Genomic DNA, 20,227 nt, shown 5'->3' with positions numbered 1-20,227 from the left:
TAGACTAGTATATATATATATATATATATATATATATATATATATATATATATATACACACACACATATAGGTATTGTATATATAGCACGCGAAGTTCTACAGCGTGTCTGATAGGTACTGTACGAAGGTAATGTAAAGTTATGGTCGGATTGAATCAAGAATGTTTATGATTCTTTTGCAAATATCGGAAAAAAATTGATATACATAAAATACACAATATATTTAAGAAACTTAATATATGATACATAACATATATATAATAGACCTATTAGGCACATTACATTATTCACCTGATTTTTTAATGTAATAATTTATGTTTCTATAATAATAATAAATAATTTGTGTTTCTGGAATTTTACATTATATCTTTATATTATTTTTTTTGATGATTTATAATTAAATAATGATTGATCATATTCTTTAAATAAAAATAAAAATAAAAATAAATGTAAAAAAGGTTTGTTTAATTGTGAAACAATTTGCGCTAAATAAAATAATGTATATAAATAGCATGCATACATTTAACAAATTTTAAATAAAGCTTACCTCAAACGAGTAATATGAAAGGTTAATTGCAAAGTATTGAATGATATTAGAGAATATTCCAGAAATTATAATCTTATAACATTAATCATATACTTTTGTATAATTTGTTAAATAATTAAAAATTAGATTTATTATATTGTATAGAGAGAATTATATATATTAATATATTTAATTTTAATATAATATTTTATATTAAATTATATATGTATTAAAATAAAATTAAATGTAAAAAATATATATATATTTAATATAAAATCATATTACTCTTTAAAACTTTTAGAGTGAATTATCTCTTTTTGAGATTCGATTTTCACTCGTTATATGTATATATATTTATTATATATCTATTATTATATATTTTTCATATATCTATTTATATCTATTGTATATATCTATTTTCATAATTTTTAATTTGATAACATTTTCTATCTATTTCTACAGATAGTCAGCACCTTTTATTAGCGCCTTATTTTTTGCTTTTCCTTTCATACTGTTTGTAATTATCCGATTTATCAATTTCAATGTTATAAATACACAATAAATTTCTTATTATTATATCATTGTTACACTGAAAAAAAATATAGTCAATTTTAATAAATATTTAGTTGAATATTGCTAACTAAATATTTATTAAATATAAAGATATATTTATTTGATACAAGAAATGTTAATTTGATTTAACAATCATTTTTTTTATTGAACAAATATTTACTTACTGTAAGTAAACTGTTTAATTGGCAGTATGAACTAAATATTTATTAAAATTAACTATATTTTTTCTCAGTGTATTAATACATGTTTTAACATTTTTATTATTATATCATTATTATTAATATTATTATATTATTTTGCAATTATTTAATTTTAATCGTATTATTCTCAAAATAAAATATCGTAGAATAATTACAAGATCTTCAACTTTTTTATTTGATGAAAAATATTTACAAATAAATATTGAAATTTCTGTCATAATATCGAATTATATACATCAATATCGACAATTCGAAAGATACATCACGTAATTGTGTACTAGGAAATCCAATTCAATTTTCATTAAAAGACGGATGCTTAATCCGTGAATGATGCGGCTTTACAAATAACGGTGTCGCAGATAGTGAGCCAATTTCTGTTAAAGAAAAACAGTGCGATACGACGAGCCTTCACAACTCAGCCAATCGACCAGCAAGGTCATCTGAACATGAGCCAATCGAACAAGCTTTTTCGTAACGAATCTTCTCGATTTACGATATGACGTTGTACATCATCCGATACACGCGCGAGCCAAATCATGATTTTCCGAGACATGTTTGTTCATTTGAAAAATGATATAAGTATAAGTATTTGTCGAGCAATTTATATTAGGCAAGATAAATTTCGTGATATACAATACAATTGCTCCAGACAGGACAAAATATTTATGATAAATATTTATCATAAACATTATTACTATTCATTTTTTGAAATATTTTTTTATATAAATATTTTATACTTTTCATAGTATTTTTACTACATATTTCAATGAATATTTTATAATATCTATAATAAATGTTTATGATCTGTGTGCAATCTAAAACCGTCAAAATATTTTCAAAATATTTTAAAGTAAATCTTATAAATTTAAAATTCTTGATAAAATAGTTATTGAAATAATGATTGCGTGATTGTTATTGACGTTTTTAAAAAACAAGTAAATATATGTAGGACATAAAATAAAAAATCCTAGACAGTACACAATATTTATAAAATATAACAATCACGCAATTATTTTAGTAACTCTTTTTATCAAGAATTTTGGCAGCTTATTTAATAATATTTGTTCTTTTTTTACATGACTTTATTAATGATTGTCATTAAATGTCTTAACGATTACAGGAATTTCAATATTTATTTATTATCAATATGTAAACATTTTTCATCAAATAAAAAAGTTGAATATCTTGTAATTATTTCAATGTCTATAGCCTGATGGATGCAGTCTACTTAGCACTATAAATACTTTGAAGCATTTGATTAACCAATCAGAAGAAAAAATGTTACTAATTGACTAATCAAAGAGAATGCTTCAAAGCATTTATAGCATCCAGTGAATCGTAGCCAAAATCGTAATATTTTCGAAAAATCATTACGCAATACGATATCATGCAACGACATTATTGTGATATTATATCGATATTAAATATTTATAATAAAAATATAAAGTAAATTTAGCAAACTGAAACAATTTTTCATTCATGCCAATTATTTTTTTATTAATAAATAAAAGTATGAATATGCATTTAGTTTGTGTTACTTTAAAGTAAAATTTTATTTCTTGATATTTTGCTAATAAATACAATAATGTTTTCTGTGACGTTTAACAGAACGAAAAAAATTCAATGCTTACATGTTGGACATTAGAGTATCTATTGATGGAGACTATTAATGGAAATGAATCATTAGACAAAAAAACAAGAAAGAAAATCAACACATAAATGTCAAAACACAAATAATAATAGCAAAATAATAATTGCGATAACAAATAATAATCAATTTAATCGCGTTAATCATTTCAGTCCAAATTAAGCTTTTTTAAAAAAAAGCAAATCGAAGAGTCAGACTAAATAAATTAACAAAGAGCATTTCCGAGCTGTCGAAATAATTGAGACGCACGTAATAGCGGATGCACGTGTCAATGTTTACGCGATTAGTCTTCTTGCGTGAGAGAAGCGCGTGTCACGAGATTATGAAGTGGCTATCGGATACAAACAGAAGGCCGGATGTAAACAAACGTGGTCGTATCGTAACGAGATCGTCTCTCAACCAGGTACCGAGAACCTGTTGACTCTTTGCCCTCCTTTTTGCCATCCTTTTTGCTCGGTGTCGTTGCACCGCGGGATACTTGGGGGGTATTGAATGCGTCGCGCGACTACCTCTGGTTGGCCCGCCAGTGTCGTACGATCTTATTTACGATTTTACGAAGCGAGCTAGCCAACTCAAGCCAACTCACCGAGACATCACGTGTTGCTTTCACGTGTAATATAAGAATCGAGACAGTGCAGGCCGCGTTTAGTACAATATCAAATGAAGGTGGAGACGATACAGTCAATACAATTATATTGCTGATATATATTATATCAGTATACATATATTTCTTTCTTCTTCTGTCATTGTAAAATTTGATTTGATTGAATCTGTTAGTTTTCTTGATCGTCGACAATCAAACGATTCAATTCTGTAATCGAACTGTAATTTCGATTATTTTGAGCTTCTACTGGAGCCTCTACTGAAATATTTACGGAGAGGAATGTGGAAAAACAACGTTAAATGAATTATGTGATTTAATTGCCTCGTGACATTTGATTTAAATATCTCTGAGGAAGAGGAGATATAGAGAGAGTGTGTGTGGTGTGGATCGATATAAAAATATCGCATAATTTGCGGTCTTCAATGGCTTTTAATAGACATGCAAAGCACTGCCAAAAATGTGTTTTGTTAACTAGGTGAGATAATTATATTTAGTGTCAATTATTAGAATTAACTAGGTGTGTGTGTGTGTGTGTGTGTATATATACATGCTTTGATTGATTACAATAATAGATTTGTTAGAAATTTATTTTAATCCCTTATTATTGAAAATTTAATTCTATTGAAATGATTCTGGAACGATTTCAAGTCCTGTGATTTATTGAATAAACATGGATAGAAATAATAAAAATAATATTAAAATATTTGTTTGGTAGCATGGAAAAAATTCAGATAGGAACAACAAATTATATATAACTCGAAATTTTGTTGTAAATTTTGCTGGTTGATTTATAACCATTTATAACAATTACGTCTATTAATTTTAATTTTGGTTTAATTACTCTTTATTTTTTTTCTAATTTTTAGAATTAAAAAAATAAATTAAAATTAAACTTAATCGAGATGAAAATTAATCTACTTTTGTAGAAATAATGGGCATTTATCAATTAATAATGTTTGCCCATTTCTAATAATTAATGTCGATTAATTTTAATCTTGGTTTAACTTATTGTTTATTTTTTAAATGATAAAAAGATAAATTGAAGAGAAACTGAGATTAAATAAGTTAATCTGATGGAACTGAGTATACGTTATATCAAAATTTGATCGAAGTTAACTTAAATTATTAATTTAAGTTGCATGCGTCACCGTTGTAATTGCATCATTTTGCCTAGCAAAATTATATAGAAATGCGTATTGCGTTATAACCTTAAATTATACTGACCGATTTTTGTTTTTTTAGTTAAACTTCTTGCATAGTAATTTTTTTAGTTGAACTTCTTGCAACAATTTCTCTTTTTCTTTCTAATATGGAAAAAAATAGAAAGATGAATCATACAAGAGAAATTCAGCTAAAAAGAACAGATCTACTGTCGTTACAAATCATTTATACGTGTGCTGTGCAATATAATTATCCTTGACGTTATCAAAAGCGACATGATAATTGAATTATAGTAAATAATTTCCAGACTAAAGAAATCCGTATAAATTAAGCGAAGTGAGTCACGGGTCAGATTAGAATCGAAAGCAGAACAGACGTTCGATATCTCGTATGACCAGCTGATTTTGACAGATGATGTAAACGTGTTAACGTAATCAGCAACTGAATTCTGTTTTCATTTATTTATTATTATTTTCACATGGTATTTAAAATCCGAATCAATTAATACAGAATCTTATAAAAAAACTAAACATACATAATAATTGCGGTCGCAAAATGAAGAACGACGACAAACGTGTGTGTTATCTAAACGTTCTCAAATAATAAGGAGGTTATTTTCGATTTTAGTGCTCTTTAGGCCAATATTCATCATATTCAGTTTTGTTTTTATTTTAAGACCAGTTTAAGCCAAAGTCTATTCTAAAATTCTAAAATTAATTTTAATTTGCAACAGTTTGTATGTCTATGTTTTGTAGCTACAGAAAGACAAAGGATGTTTTCCAGTAAGAGACACACAGTATAATACAATCAATCATTTTTTGTTTAGTATTGGCAATTACAGATCTGTTTTCTACAACTAATGTATACTTTTGGAGATATATGTTTAATATTTGGTTAAAAAAGTTTTAGGGCAATCTGATATATAAGAATAAAAAACAAACCCCATGTGTCTCTTGCTAGAAAATAGCTAAAATCAGTATAAATGCAATTTAAGTCATTCTTAGGAATTATACTTGTCAGAAATAAAGAAAAAGAAATGTTTTAATTGTAGACAATTTACGGATAGTGCAACTGGCAAGGATGCTAGTGGAAATGTAACAAGCATTGCTGATAGATTTCTGCGTTCTGTGAACGATCTAAAGAAAGCAAAAATGTCCATGCAGAATCAGTGGAAGCTTCTATCGCAATTGAAAGATTATCTGAACAAAGCCAACTATGACAAGAATCAACAAATTATTGTCTCCAAAGATTGGTTAGATAGCCTGCAGAAATTAACTTATTCACAGCTTGAAACGATACGAAAATTGTCATCAGGATCTAACAGTACTACAAGCAGTACTACAAGCAAGACCTTAAATATAAAACATAAAGACAGCAATGATTTAGATAACGTAAAGCTAATGCCTGAACAAATAGAATCGCTCGCCGATCTTGATTCAACAACTGTGCAACGAAAAATAGAACAGGTAATTATTCATAAACTAAGGCTGTGTCCCATTGCACATATAATGTACATGATATCATTTTATCCTTGTTTAACGCACTTTGCGAATAACAAGGCTAAAATAATATCTCATGTGTACTATGCGTGCAATGGAACATAGTCTAAATGAGGCAATAGCAGTATTTATGTGCTTTTAGTACAAAAGTAATTTCTTTGCAGCAAATTCGTGAGCAAGGCACACTGGATAATAAAGTAGAATCGAAAGATGGCATGACTGTGCCACAAATTCTTTCTACATTGCTCTTCAAATTATCTCCTAAAGTTACGCAAAGTGCTGTCGTCATACCAAAGTGGAAAGTGAACATCCACAGTAATATTCCAAAGCATAGCATCGTCTCTCGCACACGTCATGTATTGAACAGCATCATATCGGCCGAGTCAAATGCTTCGAAATTGCGCAGACTAGAAGAGTTATTGTTGCATGTCGAGCAGTATCCAGAGGCGAGACATTATGCGATTAAAGAGGGAGCGATTAGAATTTTATTACAGACTCGTCAGAAGGCGAAAGATGAACAGATTAAAGGTATAGAAAAAAACGTAAATTTTAAATGATTATATATATGTCACCTTCTATTTTCTAGTATAGTTTCAATGACTGCGTTTAACAGAACAACAAATTTGTCTAAAACTATCAATGGTAACAGAAGATGACGTATCAATTATATCATTATTCAAAATTTACATTTTCCTTTTCTTATACTGATTGGATTATACTTTTAGAGGAATAGCGGAGAAAATTTTCAAAATTATGCAAAATAAACATTCTACTGAACGTAAACAATGTATTTCTTGCAGCATCTATTAGAGAAGCACTCGCTGTAATGGGTTACATCGATCCTCTGCCCGGTCGGGGTATTAGAATCCTATCGATTGATGGCGGCGGTATTCGTGGAGTATTGGTTATAGAGATGTTGAAGAAATTGGAAGAACTCACCGGAAAGAAGACGTATGAAATGTTCGATTACATATGCGGCGTGAGCACAGGAGCTATTCTTGCTGCCGTATTAGGTAATTGCTCAATATATGAGTCTAAAAATATTCATTGATTATTAATAATTATTATAAGATAATATTAGAAAGGATTATAATTTTTTGTTTGTAACATGTGTGCGTCTCTAAATTAATTTATATCATCTGCAGTATTGCCAAAGGATATTTTGGAAGGTAAACTTTTAAGTGGATTTACAGCATGTTCTGCACTTTATTCCATCAATAAAAGGAATAAAGTTTCTGTTTACGCGAACTTATCGTTACTTCATTCATTATTGTAGGAGGACATAAGAGAAAGTCATTGGATGAAGTTTCAGCATTATATAAGGATTTAAGTACCAAGGTCTTTACACAGAGTGCTATAAAAGGCACGAGCAGTCTAGTATGGAGTCATGCATATTACGATACCGCGCTGTGGGAAAAATTATTAACGGAGCATTTAGGCGACAAAATTCTTATCAAAACCACGCGCGATCCAAATGCACCGAAGGTGTGTAGATTTTAATATACATCGTCGAGAACGAAACTCGGAATATAAAATGTATAATGCATGTCTCATAGGCAAGTGATTTAAATGTAGAAAGACCTTTAACGGCATTTGCATTTTTAGTTTGCAGCAATATCCGCCGTAGTAAATCACGAGCGCGTCATGGCTTACGTGTTTAGAAATTACACATTACCGCACAGAGTGGAAAGCCAGTATATGGGGTCCCACAAATATAAATTGTGGGAAGCCGTAAGAGCGTCAGCTGCTGCACCGAGTTACTTTGAGGAATTTAAATACGGCGACTGCCTTCATCAGGATGGCGGTAAGCTACGCGACATTATGGCGTGAATCATTTTCGTAACATTATCGAGAATGATTGTAACAATGCTTTAGGTATTTTGGTAAATAACCCGTGCGCCGTGGCGATACACGAAGCCAAACAGTTGTGGCCGAATAATCCAATCCAGTGTGTCGTATCATTCGGAACAGGTCGAATTCCACATCACATCAGTGGAAATGAATCTTTGGAGGTAGCTATTTCGAGCTGGAGAGAGAAGTTTTATAAAATTTTGGATAGCGCCACCGATACAGAAGGTAATACTAATACAGGCATAATAAAGGCAGTATAACTAATTTTACTACAAAAATTTAGAAATAAATTAAAGAAAGATTATAATTAACAATAATTAAATTGATCTCAATTTTTTCAGCTGTGCATACGATGCTCAATGACCTGTTACCTGATCATATTTACTTCAGATTTAATCCTTATTTAACGGAAATGTTATCGATGGTTGAAATCCGACCCGACAAGATCAGCCAAATGGAACAAGACGCAAGAATGTATATACGTCGAAATGAGGAGAAATTTCAAAAGGCTGCTACGGCTTTACTGGAGAAACGACAGATCCAGCAAAAAGTTATAGATTGGATCATATTACAAAGACAATTATCCGGTTTATAAAGAGCGACTCTTCAAATATCGATGTACATTCCATAGTGCGATCTGTGTTCGCAAATCACATAGACATCTACTATAGTATAACTTTTTTACATTTCACATGCAGTGGCTATCACTCTAAAATTTTTCAAATAATACTTTCTTAATAATGTTTTTTGGATGATACAATAGGAAATAATGCAACAGATATATATTTTTAAATGTCTCCTTATACTTCTTTGTTTATATAATATTACTTTATATATTAGCATATTTTTTAACTTTTTGTTTAAAATAATTAGCTATTGTAAAATAAAATGTCTATTCTAATAATGACATCTATAAATGAGAAATTTATTTTAGATTAATATGGGTACATCATTACTAGTAGAGAGTTTGACTGTGATATACTTTGTAGTGCAAAAATTTAGGATTAGTATAATTCTATACTTTGTTTGCCATATGTTTATATATATTAACCTGAGATAAAAGTGTAAGATTGTACATTATAACAGTAATTTTCATATCTTCATATCAAAATATCATTAATTTATAAATGTGCTAAGTATTAAATATTTCATATATATTTTTCTTTACTGTAACGTGTGCTTGCATGCAAAATTTAAAATAAAAACATATTAAATATGTGAAAAATTAAATAAAAATAAAAATTTATTTGAATAAGAATTCGATTGTATTATTTTAAATTTAATCTTATTTCAGAAATTTTAAGATAAGTTCTAATATACATATTATTTTATGAATACATTCTTTTAAATATAGAAAATGTGTAGTAATATTTTTTCTAAAATATCTTTATTCTTTTTATCCCTTGAAATTGAATAGAAATGATCGAGTAATGAAAATTAACCATAGCGGCACGATGCCAACATCAAATGTCCTTTGCAATGTTTTGTAGTTTGAACAAGACTGTCTATACAATCACAAGTTTTTAAAATAATACCATTTAAAATAATGTAGAATATAAAGACAAGCGTAGCGTAGCGGCAGCGCACAAGATTGTTATACCAGAAATTCCAGACAGAACCGAAAAATTTTTCGAACGCTTTCGTAGCTCCTCTCGGCAGGTAATATGGCAAATCACCGAGAAGAGTATCTTTGCCAAGAGAACTTCTCTAACAAAAAATCATCGTTCGGAATCGACATTTTAAACATCAGGTGGATCCATTGGACTGACTATACGATCAGCGTGTACACTATTAGAAATGTAACGAGTTTTTACATGTAAATATAGCTCGTGGTTATGAACGAAATTAAAAGTAATGAATGATTTATTACAGTAGTAACACTACTGTAATACTCAGCATTGACACTATTGTGTGTCAGTACTAGTGCAATAGCAATGACACTAGTAGTATTTTTATACTTCTAAATGATATTGGAAACTTGTATGATAGACCAACATTTAAATTTCATTAATTTAAAAATCAAGATTGTTTCGATATCGATTCGAGTTAGAATTAAGTTAGCTAGACTTCGGTAGACTTCGGATGGTATTTTTCCTTGATTTCGTGCTCATTTATTCCCTGAAATTCTTCAATACAAAAGTGACGTAATAAGATTATATTAAATAAACTACAAAGTACAAAAGTAATTTATTCAACAGGAATAAAACAATAAAATAAGACACAAAGAATTATTAGAAGAAAAGATGCAGACTTTATCGATAGTTGTAAAAAATGTTCCGATTCATAAAAAAAAATTCTACAATTTTCAAAAAGTTATAAAATTATTTATAAATTCTGAAAAAGTTTGAGAAAACTTTTATGATTAGAGCGATACTGTAATTGTCGAAATGAAATCGAAAAAAATGTCGATTCGATCTTTGAACGAAAATATTCAAAATATAAGATGATGTATCACAAATTTATACCAAAAATATTAAAAATGTATCAAACTCTCATTGTACTCTCTACGTAATTTTTTTTGTTACTCGCAAATGTTGAAATTTCGAATCGACAACTTTTTCATCGTAACAACATCGAAACGTCTTTTCGAGAAACTATTTCTGATTGGATAACTGAAAATTAATTCAGTTACAGTAATAAATTACAGTATTACTTAAATGTAACGAACGTGCATATATTAAATTTATGAAATTTAATGTACTTTTAATAAAATTTTATGAAAAGTATATTAAATTTCATAAATTTTCATGAAAAATACATTAAATTTTATGTATATGTACACAAATATACTTTTTAGTTATAAATACATTAAATTTATAATGTAATGTCATGAAATTATAAGTTCAAATTGTGTAACTTAAAATTTAATGAAATTTAAGAACATTTCTAACAGTGCACGCCTTGGAGAATAAAATAGGATTGTTGTGGCAAACGAACAAAATAGGACTGAGATGATGATGATGAAATAATAAAAAATAAAATACAAAATAATTATAAAAAATAATAGTGCAGCCACAAAAATAGAAGAAATAAGGAATTAGGAATAAAGATTATATTTCAACCTATCAAATTTTGAATACACCAGAATACACGGTTTCTGATAGGTTGGAATCGATATTCCTGTTGTTACCACACCATTATGTTTTACAATTATTTTGTATTTTATCTTTTATATTCTATATTATTCCAAATGGTATTATTTTAAAAACTTTAAGTGTATATACAGTCTTGTACAAACTACAAAACATTGCAAAAAGCATTTGGCGCTGGCATCGTTATATGGTTCATTTTCATTACGCGACTATTTCAATTCGATATTGAACACGTTTCTTCCCGCTTCCGTTTCCGAAAGCTGTGTATGGTTTTTTGTAGAATTTGTAATTTTCACTCTATAAATCCGTTTAATTTACTAAAGTCGAGAAATACATTTAAAGAATTGCACTTTTTTTAACCTATTATTATATAAAATTACACTTTCTTATGGATATTATGCACAAAAGTCTTGAGAGATAATAGTTTTCTTCACGAGTCACTTAACCTCAATAAATAGTATGCATGCTTGAAATAATTAAATATTGTTACAGGTAGAAATAAATAAATCCAAAAGATGGCCAAGTCCAAGAATCACACAAATCATAATCAGAGTAAGTATATTTTATAAATAATTTATAAAAATTTATAATATGTCAGAAAATCTAATAAATTGGATTTTTATATTTATTTTAAAATTTATGTAATTTTAATATTTTTTAGATGGTATTACATGTATAAATATATAATATATTATATATATGTAGTAAATATATTTAATCTAAAATCTCTTATAAATCAAATATATAAATTATTGTTGCTGAACTATTAATTTTTGTATTTTTTTCAGACAGAAAGGCGCATCGAAATGGTATTAAAAAGCCTAAGAGATATAGGCATGAAAGCACACTTGGCGTAAGTTTTATCAATATAATCTATTGTACATTATATTCATTTCAGTATTTTATTTTCTGTCTTTAAGAAGAAGAAATCTTTAAGAAGTAAAAGAAAAAATATGTAAAATATTGTATGCGACGAAATATTCAGTAGACAATACACTCAACATGTATCTTCGATATTTAAGATATTTAAAATATTTAAAGATTTTTATGACGTCCATTCATACTTTATTGATTCTACAAGTACCTTTTATATGTATGTATTTTTATATGCTTTATATGCTTTATATGCTTTATAGATGGACCTGAAATTCTTGAGAAATCAACGCTTTGCAAAGAAACATAACCTGAAACCGAAAGCTCAGTTAAAGAAGGCAGAACAACGAAAAGCTCTTCGTGAAGCTAAAAATAAAAATAAATTCAGTGTAAACTAATGACTCTATTAAAATAAATAAAAAAAACACATTTGAGATTAGTTTTTCACCCATCTCTAGTTTTACAATATTGGTGTACCTCAATAAATAAAATGTGAATTTTTTGTAAAGGAACAAGTGGATAAGCGTGATAGGAATAAAAACTCCAAAACTTGTTATCGTATATTCAGTGTTTCTTTTTTATGAATTATGGCGCTTGCACAACTTATATCTGCTTGTACCTATAGTGTATCGTGATTATACCGTTATATGTCAATATGGCCATAGAGCAGGCGCTGGAAGTGCGCGCCGTCATGAAAATCATGAATAATTCGACGAAACCAGAGAGAATTTTATTGTTTAGCGGCAAAAGGAAATCTGGAAAGGATTACATTACTGATATCTTGTACAACAGGTACTACATCGATATTTTAAAATTATTTGTCGATAATACAGAATGGCATTACTCAGCAGAAAACTGAACATTAACATATGAAAATGTCAAATAAAATGAAGCTGTATAGAGACATTTCTACTTAATAATTGAAGAATTAATTATTATTAATCTGATTAATATTTTTCTTAAATAATAATATAATTTATTAATATAATTTTTTCTTGACATAATATTTGTTTACATGATTTTTAGAATAGGTGCTCAAAGGAGTACAATTATACGCTTATCAGGACCTATAAAAACACACTGGTCAAAATCTTTGGATCTCGACGTCAATCAATTGCTGGGAAGTGGAGAATACAAGGAGAAGTATCGATTGGAAATGGCCAAATGGAGTGAGGATATAAGAAGGAAGGACTATGGATACTTCTGTCGCGCTGCTATTGACATGTATAATGGTACAACAAAACTGAAGAATCTTTTATTAAAGATTACAATTGATGTTCATATTTGGTTTTTTATATTTAATATCGTTTTAAGTGATATTAAATATATTTAACATCTTTTTATGATCTTAAGTACAGTTTTAAGACATAAGTCAATCACAGAATTGTATTAGTATCTTAAGACATTACTTAAGAAGTCTTGAAATAAGAACCGATTATGACTGCATTTGATTTGTTCTTTAAGCACTTATAATTATCATTCTGTCTTTATAGTTCATTAGATATAAAATAGAAATGTTGAAAGCGTCCAAACTGAACGCAGCCTATGAATACTGGTCTATGCCTGTATAGACTCAATTGTAATGAAAGGAATTAACAGATTTCAACTTATTAGAAATCGGGTACACTGGAATTCTGATAGGTTGAAATCTGTATGTATATATATATATATAAAATATATGTATACATATATAAGATAAAGAAAAAAAAATATATATATATTCCTCTTGTTTCTTATTTCTTTCATTGTGACTAAGCCATAAAAGTGTGTTAATTTCTAGAGATATTAATTTCTATAGTATATATAAATATACATATATATTTTTCAGCATGGGACAAGCCAGTGTGGATAATAAGCGACATCAGAAGAAAAACTGACATTAAATGGTTTACAGAAAACTTCGAGGATGCATGTAAGACTGTACGTATAGTTTGTTCCCAAGAAATTAGGCAGAAACGTGGCTGGGTTTATACACCAGGTAATAATATTATAACGTAATTATAATTTTAAGGAATTGTAAAAACTCGATCTTCAGAGTAATTTAATCATTGTAGGCATAGACGATTCAGAGACAGAGTGCGACTTGGATAACATAAGTAATTGGGACATTGTGCTAGAGAATAACGATGGTAACGATATAGAAGTTATACTGCAGCAGTTGTTAGGTCTCATTAGTTAGCAAAAAATTTTTTTTCTATCCTGTCAAATGTGCGATAAACAACGTTTCGCAATTTTTAAGCAAGAATATTCTAATAATATGTATATGGAAAGTTTCACTTGATAGCAAATTTTATGTTTTAATTATTTCTTATTTGCACGGTTCGTTCTATTCACGTACACGTTTTTTTAGAAGTTAGAGATATTTTAAAATTATAAAAATTAAGACAATTATAAAAATTGTGGAATTATAAAAATAAAAATTATAAAAAAGAAATGAAGATCTAATTCAATAAAATATACAAAAATGTGCGCTGTCTTATAAAAAAGTAATTCGAGAAAGGGCACAGTGGTATCTTTATTTTTGTTTAATCTGTATTGTGTGTGTATGTAGCAGAAATCATCATCTCACAAAAAATGTATACTAAAAATAGATAAAAACAAATCGATAGGAGTATTGTTTTTAGAAGATGAATCCTTTTTTGTGTCTATTCTACAATGCGTGGACGTCATTGTATGATGTAGTTATAAGAATTGACCAGTCACAGTTTAATATGAGGAGAATATTCAATAGTGATTGGTCAATTCTTACAATCACGCATGCGCACTTTATGTGATCGATTTGCGACATAAAAATCAGCTGATATGTACGATAAGTAAGGTTAACCTCCTAGAATGTAATTTTTGAAGTTATGTAAGTTATAAATATTATGTAAACGATATTTATCGATTTTGCAGGATAATTTTGAATAAAGCGCGTACATTGTGTTAATCAAGACGGAATACATCCACGAACACATCATAACTTTTGAGGTTAAGTCAATGTAAGCAATTACTATTTGTTTTATGTATTATTATTTGTCACGATCACATTTGTACAAATTTACAACTTTACTAATTTTTTTATTAATTTTATTAATTTTATTAATTATTAACTTTATTAATTTTTCACGCTAAATTTTTGGGATCAATTTTTATATAGTGTACTTTTTGCTGCCATCCACACGATTGTCAGTAATAACAAGAGCCTCGAAGATCTCGATGGAAATCGGTTGCCATTCTAAAGAATCATCGAACCATCGAATAGAATAATGGAACATAAAATTCCATCTGGTATCCTCGATGATCTCAGTAGGTCGGTTTCTATCTATCTATCTAATTATACTAAATATTAGGTGTGGGAAAAAATTCATGGCGTTTTTTTTAATGCCATCTAATGGGAAAAACGCCACGAATTTTTTCCCATACCTAATATAATGGGAATAATAATACATTTAACAAAAAACAATAACATAGTTAAATCTCATGCATTTGCATCATTTTAGCATAATCATTTTTGTTATTTTTATACAATATTTTGTACTTTATATTATTCTGCAGTCGATTCATCATCAATGTACCCGAGGAGGAGAGGAAAGATTTGGTACGAATTTGCTTTCAAGTCGAATTGGCACATTGGTTTTACCTTGACTTCTACTGCACAGAGGAATATCCTAAATTAAGATCATGTGGCATGAAAGAATTTGCCACTCATATATTTCAACACATACCATTTTTGAAACCACACGTGCAGCACATTGATGCTGTGCTCGAGCAATGGAGAGAGTACAAACAGAATGTGCCGACGTTTGGGGCGATTGTGTTAAATGAAGATATGACTAAGGTGCTTCTGGTGCAGAGCTACTGGGCAAAGAATAGTTGGGGCTTTCCTAAAGGAAAAGTAAATGAAGATGAGGAGCCGTTTCATTGTGCTATTCGAGAAGTGTTGGAAGAAACTGGTTTTGATATATCTAATTTGATAGATAAAAACGAGTACATTGAATCTACAATAAATGATCAAACTGTGAGATTGTACATTATTTCGGGTGTGCAAAAGGATACAAAGTTTCAACCAAAAACGCGGAAAGAAATAAAGAATGTTGAATGGTTCGCCGTAGCGGATTTGCCCAACACGAAAAAAGATATGACCCCTAAAATGAAAATGGGTGTTAGTCCAAAAGCATTTTTTATGGTGGTACCATTTGTCAAGTAATTATTTACTATTTTCTATAAAATCCATATATTTAATGAAAAATTGTGTTACATGTGTGTCACTCTTTTGTCCAGGCGGATAAAACGGTGGATTCAAGAGAAACAGCAACGTGAGAGAACCGCCATTGCAACTGTACGAAGACAAAGGCATAAATCGTTGGGAGATGTTGAAACAGTTTCAAAGAGCAAACGACAACAGCACTTTTCTACCACAGCGTCGCTTTTCCATCACTTTTCTACTTGTCCACCACAAGTAAATATCTTATGTGTAATTCTTTTTATGTTATAATCTAAACTTTCATACACATTGTCATGTGCTCTATTTATAGAGCGTAGTTCCTGATTTTAAAGTTGGCCGTCAATCAAACACTTCTCCGGCTCGCAATCGCCGTGGTGTAAATGACAATAAGAAAGACGCGTCGAAGACAGCATTTAAACGAAATCTATTTGGAGATCAAGAGGAGGCTCAATCACCTCTTGTTAAGCAACTAATAAACAGCCCTGCTCAATCGTGCTCATTTCTAATTGATCCTGCGATTCAGTCGATCAAATATAATGATTTTAGTTACAAAGCGCAATCATTGGAAAAAGAAGTAAAAGGTATACTACGTTTGTTTATAATCTAAATCTTACTTCTACTTAATATGAGATTTCGCTTAAAACATATCACAATAATATATTTAACGAGATATCTAAATTATGTAAAGGGTGTTATATCTTTTAATATAAATGTTAATAATATAATCCAATATTATTATGATATTATTTCGAAATTGATTTCTCTCTTTTAGATTTTCGTAAAAAAAGTTTGCCAGAAGGAAATATCAAGTCGATGCTATTCGGAGAAGCTGTGCGTAAATTACAAAAAGATTTTCAAACTATTCCACCGATTCCTTTCGTAAGTCTGGGACATGATAGTTCGCTGCTTTTAACGAAGAATTACAAACAAAATTATCCTACCTTTGATTTTCGCGTAAAGACTTGGGATAATTTCTCTTTTGATATCCAGGCGATATTAAAAGTTTTAAAGTAGTCATGTACATAATAATTTGGAAGAATGGATTACCAACATAGGAGAAGTGCAGATATCGAATTAGATTCGATAGCTATTAACTTCATCTGTATTACTTTTCCTATCTTTTATCTTTGCTGGTCAATAATAATGCGTGTGTTATATTACATGTACGATAATGTATCTTTATGCATTATTGTACATATTACGTAATATTTATAAAATTGATATTAATAAATTTAAAGCTTCAATTCATTCATCACTACTACCTCAGATTACGACATCAGAAGCAAGACTTACAGAAAGCAAAAAAATTATTTAAATAGAAATATTTTTCAATAAAACATTAATCGATAAAATAGACTTAAAATACAAAAACTTTTGTTTCAAAGAGAAATTAAATCATTTATTTCTATACTTCATCATTTATTAATTTAATAGTTTGTCATAATTGTAAACATAATTTATTTCGTTTTTTACATAATTCATTTTTACATATAAAATTATTTATTAAGAGTGCGTTTAACATTCACTCTCGCGAGCATCGTTTTATCCTTGTTATCAATTATTAAACAAGGATGAAATAATGCATGCAAGGGCAAATGTTAAATGGAACGCATACTAATTAACGAAACAAAAGGGAAGTTTTCAGATATTTTGCAAGATTTTTATTCTGAAATAGTAGTGATAAGTGAACAGGAGTCTTAAGTTTAAATTAGTTTTAGTTTAATAGTCTCGAAGTACTATATCTTTATTGTGTTGTTTATATGTCTAATATACATATCTATTCTTAACGTGATGATAACGATAAATTCAAAGAAGATTCAATACTTTGAATTTATTACGAAAACTGATTATAGAGAAAGATCTGGTAGAAAGAGAAATATTAAGTCACTTTTTCGTGAAAGCTATAAGCAAATTGCAAATAAGATTTAAAAAGCATTCTTTGCAGATTTAAAACATAATAGATAAAATTTGTCAATTTTACCAAATCTTGGTAATTCAATATTTTCGACATTATAAACTGTATGAAACAGAATATTCTTAAATTATGTTGTACAAATAATAGTAATAATTCATTTATATATAACTATAGAAAGGCGAGAGATACAGCGCGTAATGTGGTATTATACATTTCGATTTTGATATTAGCACTTTTCGGCCGAACAAAAATTTATCTTTTTTTTTTTAAGTAAATTGACGTTAAATTAGCGTTAATTGAATTAACGTATAATATTTTTATTAACGTATAATGTATTTGTAAAGGATATTGAGGACGATTATCAGGACGAAAAGAACCAATAAAACTGGGCCAATAAAATAGAATATTTTTTCAAAAACATGACTGCCCGTCTGCACACTTTTGATAATTTCATTATTCAATTCAAAGACTATTTTACTTTCTTCGATAAGTTTATTTTTCGTGTCCTCATCCAATGTCTCCGCGATTCTGTTCATCGATTCACGTAATTCACGCTTTAACTGAAATATACTGTTCTGCCCAAAGTCTGTGACGTTATTACCATCGTTCGATGGTTGCGCTTTGAAAGGCGAAATCTTCTGTACGATTTGCCTTTTTTTACGTAGAATGATACCGCCGCTGAGGAGACCCATGTAAAGATGATAAATATATGCCATTAATAAAGTGGGATCCGTGTCTTCCACTTCTCTCAAACGCATCAGATATTTGGTGACGCTATCCCTAAAATTTGTAAAACAGACTTGTAGGATTAAGATTTCTGTAATAATTACTATTACCAATTATATTAATTATACTATTATAAAAGACTGATATCTTTATTATTCATTGTAAGCGTAGGAAAATAAAACGATTTTATTTTCACAACATTATCATATATGATTACTGTATGCAGTTTTTGTACCTGGGACTGTAGTTTTTCCTCCATCCTTTTCCCAAATAATGATCAAGATCGCGCTCGAAAGCCTCTGTACGTTGAAGTTCACTGAGTGGAAGCAATCCAATTTTGGTGTTTCTTAATCTAATCATGGCACCCTCCAGGTAGCGAAAGACCTCGTAGAAAACCAAAAGTCCATCAGCCCATACGGAATCGTCGAGGAACCCTAGTTGTAGAGTATTGTAATTATTGGAACCAGATTTTTTGTTACATGGAATAGGTTAATAAAATTGTATGTAGCATTTAGATACAAAGCATTCAACATCGAGTATTTATTCTTCAGATATTAATATACTTGTCAAGTATAATACTAGAAGACTTAAGATCAATATTCATTAGTCGATTCTTACATTTAAGACTGTCTTAAAATATAATAAACCATATTAGCATCTTAAGATATTATTTAAGATGACAATCTTAAAATAAGGACTATTAATACTGACCTTAAAAAATTGACAAACAGTGACCATTAAAAGCACAAACAATGAGTGCTATATATAGAACAAAGAATAACGCAATGTTTATCATGCTTTTGTTATCTTGCTGACACATCTTTGCTGCAGTATATAACCAAATTGCAGTTTGTACTGAGAAATTCAAATAAAACGGCCGATATTTACGATATTTCGAGAAAGCCTCATGATATCTCGCGATCCTTACCGAATGCCAGTTTCGCGTTCACCAGGGCATCGCTGATTGCGTGTATTCCCCTGGTGGCTTTTGACATTTTCTTGCAAAAATTCTCCTCCTCCGGCATTTCGGCGGGGTGATAAGGGAACGTCAGGAAATGCGTTTATCGAGCGTCGTAAGATGTGCGTACTTAATGTCGCCTCAGGTTTCACACCATTACACGACCGGATTCCCGCGCACTTCTGCGGGCTGTCACGTGAAAATCGACGTCGTGAAAACACTGCGCCCGCAACATCGACGATCATCCCCAGCCGCCCCTGCGCACTGATGCAGTCACGTGTCCGCACTCCATCGCAAAGTCGTCGCCACGAGATGTCGATTTTGTTCATGGCGCGAAACAGTCGTCCCATTCGAGTCATGCAAAAGCCGAACCAATTAACGATATCGATTATCG

General features: G+C 29.5%; 5 protein-coding genes across 5 annotated transcripts; 4 read left to right on the top strand and 1 right to left on the bottom strand.

Moving 5' to 3' along the window:
* Positions 1-3,973: 3,973 nt before the first annotated feature.
* LOC105626771 (calcium-independent phospholipase A2-gamma-like) lies at positions 3,974-9,314 on the top strand. The gene is made up of 9 exons (XM_012208070.1): positions 3,974-4,026; positions 5,764-6,178; positions 6,376-6,739; positions 7,012-7,224; positions 7,357-7,380; positions 7,488-7,696; positions 7,817-8,015; positions 8,087-8,287; positions 8,404-9,314. Exons 1-9 carry the CDS (start codon positions 3,974-3,976, stop codon positions 8,655-8,657), a joined length of 1,932 nt encoding a protein of 643 aa, XP_012063460.1. The 3' UTR covers positions 8,658-9,314.
* A 2,039-nt stretch (positions 9,315-11,353) lies between these two features.
* Positions 11,354-12,456, top strand: LOC105626760 (60S ribosomal protein L29-1). The gene is made up of 4 exons (XM_012208059.1): positions 11,354-11,418; positions 11,647-11,706; positions 11,943-12,007; positions 12,291-12,456. Exons 2-4 carry the CDS (start codon positions 11,670-11,672, stop codon positions 12,423-12,425), a joined length of 237 nt encoding a protein of 78 aa, XP_012063449.1. The 5' UTR covers positions 11,354-11,418; positions 11,647-11,669; the 3' UTR covers positions 12,426-12,456.
* A 226-nt stretch (positions 12,457-12,682) lies between these two features.
* On the top strand, positions 12,683-14,494 carry LOC105626749 (phosphomevalonate kinase). Its single transcript, XM_012208047.1, has 4 exons — positions 12,683-12,819; positions 13,054-13,259; positions 13,856-14,005; positions 14,082-14,494. The coding sequence occupies exons 1-4, from the start codon at positions 12,683-12,685 to the stop codon at positions 14,204-14,206; spliced, it is 618 nt and encodes a 205-aa protein (XP_012063437.1). The 3' UTR covers positions 14,207-14,494.
* Positions 14,495-15,275: 781 nt separating this feature from the next.
* Positions 15,276-17,248, top strand: LOC105626728 (m7GpppN-mRNA hydrolase). Its single transcript, XM_012208026.1, has 5 exons — positions 15,276-15,319; positions 15,565-16,212; positions 16,291-16,468; positions 16,545-16,815; positions 17,007-17,248. The coding sequence occupies exons 1-5, from the start codon at positions 15,276-15,278 to the stop codon at positions 17,246-17,248; spliced, it is 1,383 nt and encodes a 460-aa protein (XP_012063416.1).
* A 1,191-nt stretch (positions 17,249-18,439) lies between these two features.
* On the bottom strand, positions 18,440-19,900 carry LOC105626739. Its single transcript, XM_012208036.1, has 3 exons — positions 19,804-19,900; positions 19,111-19,309; positions 18,440-18,929 (listed from the first exon to the last, which is right to left on the bottom strand). The coding sequence occupies exons 1-3, from the start codon at positions 19,898-19,900 to the stop codon at positions 18,470-18,472; spliced, it is 756 nt and encodes a 251-aa protein (XP_012063426.1). The 3' UTR covers positions 18,440-18,469.
* Positions 19,901-20,227: the final 327 nt, after the last annotated feature.

The sequence above is a fragment of the Atta cephalotes genome (genome assembly GCF_000143395.1).
Source record: "Atta cephalotes unplaced genomic scaffold scaffold00001, whole genome shotgun sequence".
Classification (NCBI taxonomy): Eukaryota; Metazoa; Arthropoda; class Insecta; order Hymenoptera; family Formicidae; genus Atta; species Atta cephalotes.
The sequence above is the reverse complement of the archived record's forward strand: the minus strand, read 5'-3'. Positions and strand labels throughout refer to the sequence as shown.

Excerpts from the sequence above, each read along its gene's own strand:
- LOC105626771 (XM_012208070.1), top strand. The coding sequence starts at position 3,974 with ATGGCTTTTAATAGACATGCAAAGCACTGCCAAAAATGTGTTTTGTTA. Across the intron at positions 6,740-7,011 it reads GAAAGATGAACAGATTAAAG|CATCTATTAGAGAAGCACTC; the intron begins GTATAGAAAAAA and ends TATTTCTTGCAG. Across the intron at positions 8,288-8,403 it reads TAGCGCCACCGATACAGAAG|CTGTGCATACGATGCTCAAT; the intron begins GTAATACTAATA and ends CAATTTTTTCAG.
- LOC105626760 (XM_012208059.1), top strand. The coding sequence starts at position 11,670 with ATGGCCAAGTCCAAGAATCACACAAATCATAATCAGA. Across the intron at positions 11,707-11,942 it reads TCACACAAATCATAATCAGA|ACAGAAAGGCGCATCGAAAT; the intron begins GTAAGTATATTT and ends TATTTTTTTCAG. Across the intron at positions 12,008-12,290 it reads GGCATGAAAGCACACTTGGC|ATGGACCTGAAATTCTTGAG; the intron begins GTAAGTTTTATC and ends TATGCTTTATAG.
- LOC105626749 (XM_012208047.1), top strand. The coding sequence starts at position 12,683 with ATGGCCATAGAGCAGGCGCTGGAAGTGCGCGCCGTCATGAAAATCATG. Across the intron at positions 12,820-13,053 it reads ACTGATATCTTGTACAACAG|AATAGGTGCTCAAAGGAGTA; the intron begins GTACTACATCGA and ends CATGATTTTTAG. Across the intron at positions 13,260-13,855 it reads TGCTATTGACATGTATAATG|CATGGGACAAGCCAGTGTGG; the intron begins GTACAACAAAAC and ends TATATTTTTCAG.
- LOC105626728 (XM_012208026.1), top strand. The coding sequence starts at position 15,276 with ATGGAACATAAAATTCCATCTGGTATCCTCGATGATCTCAGTAG. Across the intron at positions 16,213-16,290 it reads ATGGTGGTACCATTTGTCAA|GCGGATAAAACGGTGGATTC; the intron begins GTAATTATTTAC and ends TCTTTTGTCCAG. Across the intron at positions 16,469-16,544 it reads TTTCTACTTGTCCACCACAA|AGCGTAGTTCCTGATTTTAA; the intron begins GTAAATATCTTA and ends CTCTATTTATAG.
- LOC105626739 (XM_012208036.1), bottom strand. The coding sequence starts at position 19,900 with ATGCCGGAGGAGGAGAATTTTTGCAAGAAAATGTCAAAAGCCACCAGG. Across the intron at positions 19,310-19,803 it reads GAACGCGAAACTGGCATTCG|GGTTCCTCGACGATTCCGTA; the intron begins GTAAGGATCGCG and ends CTCTACAACTAG. Across the intron at positions 18,930-19,110 it reads AGGAAAAACTACAGTCCCAG|GGATAGCGTCACCAAATATC; the intron begins GTACAAAAACTG and ends TACAAATTTTAG.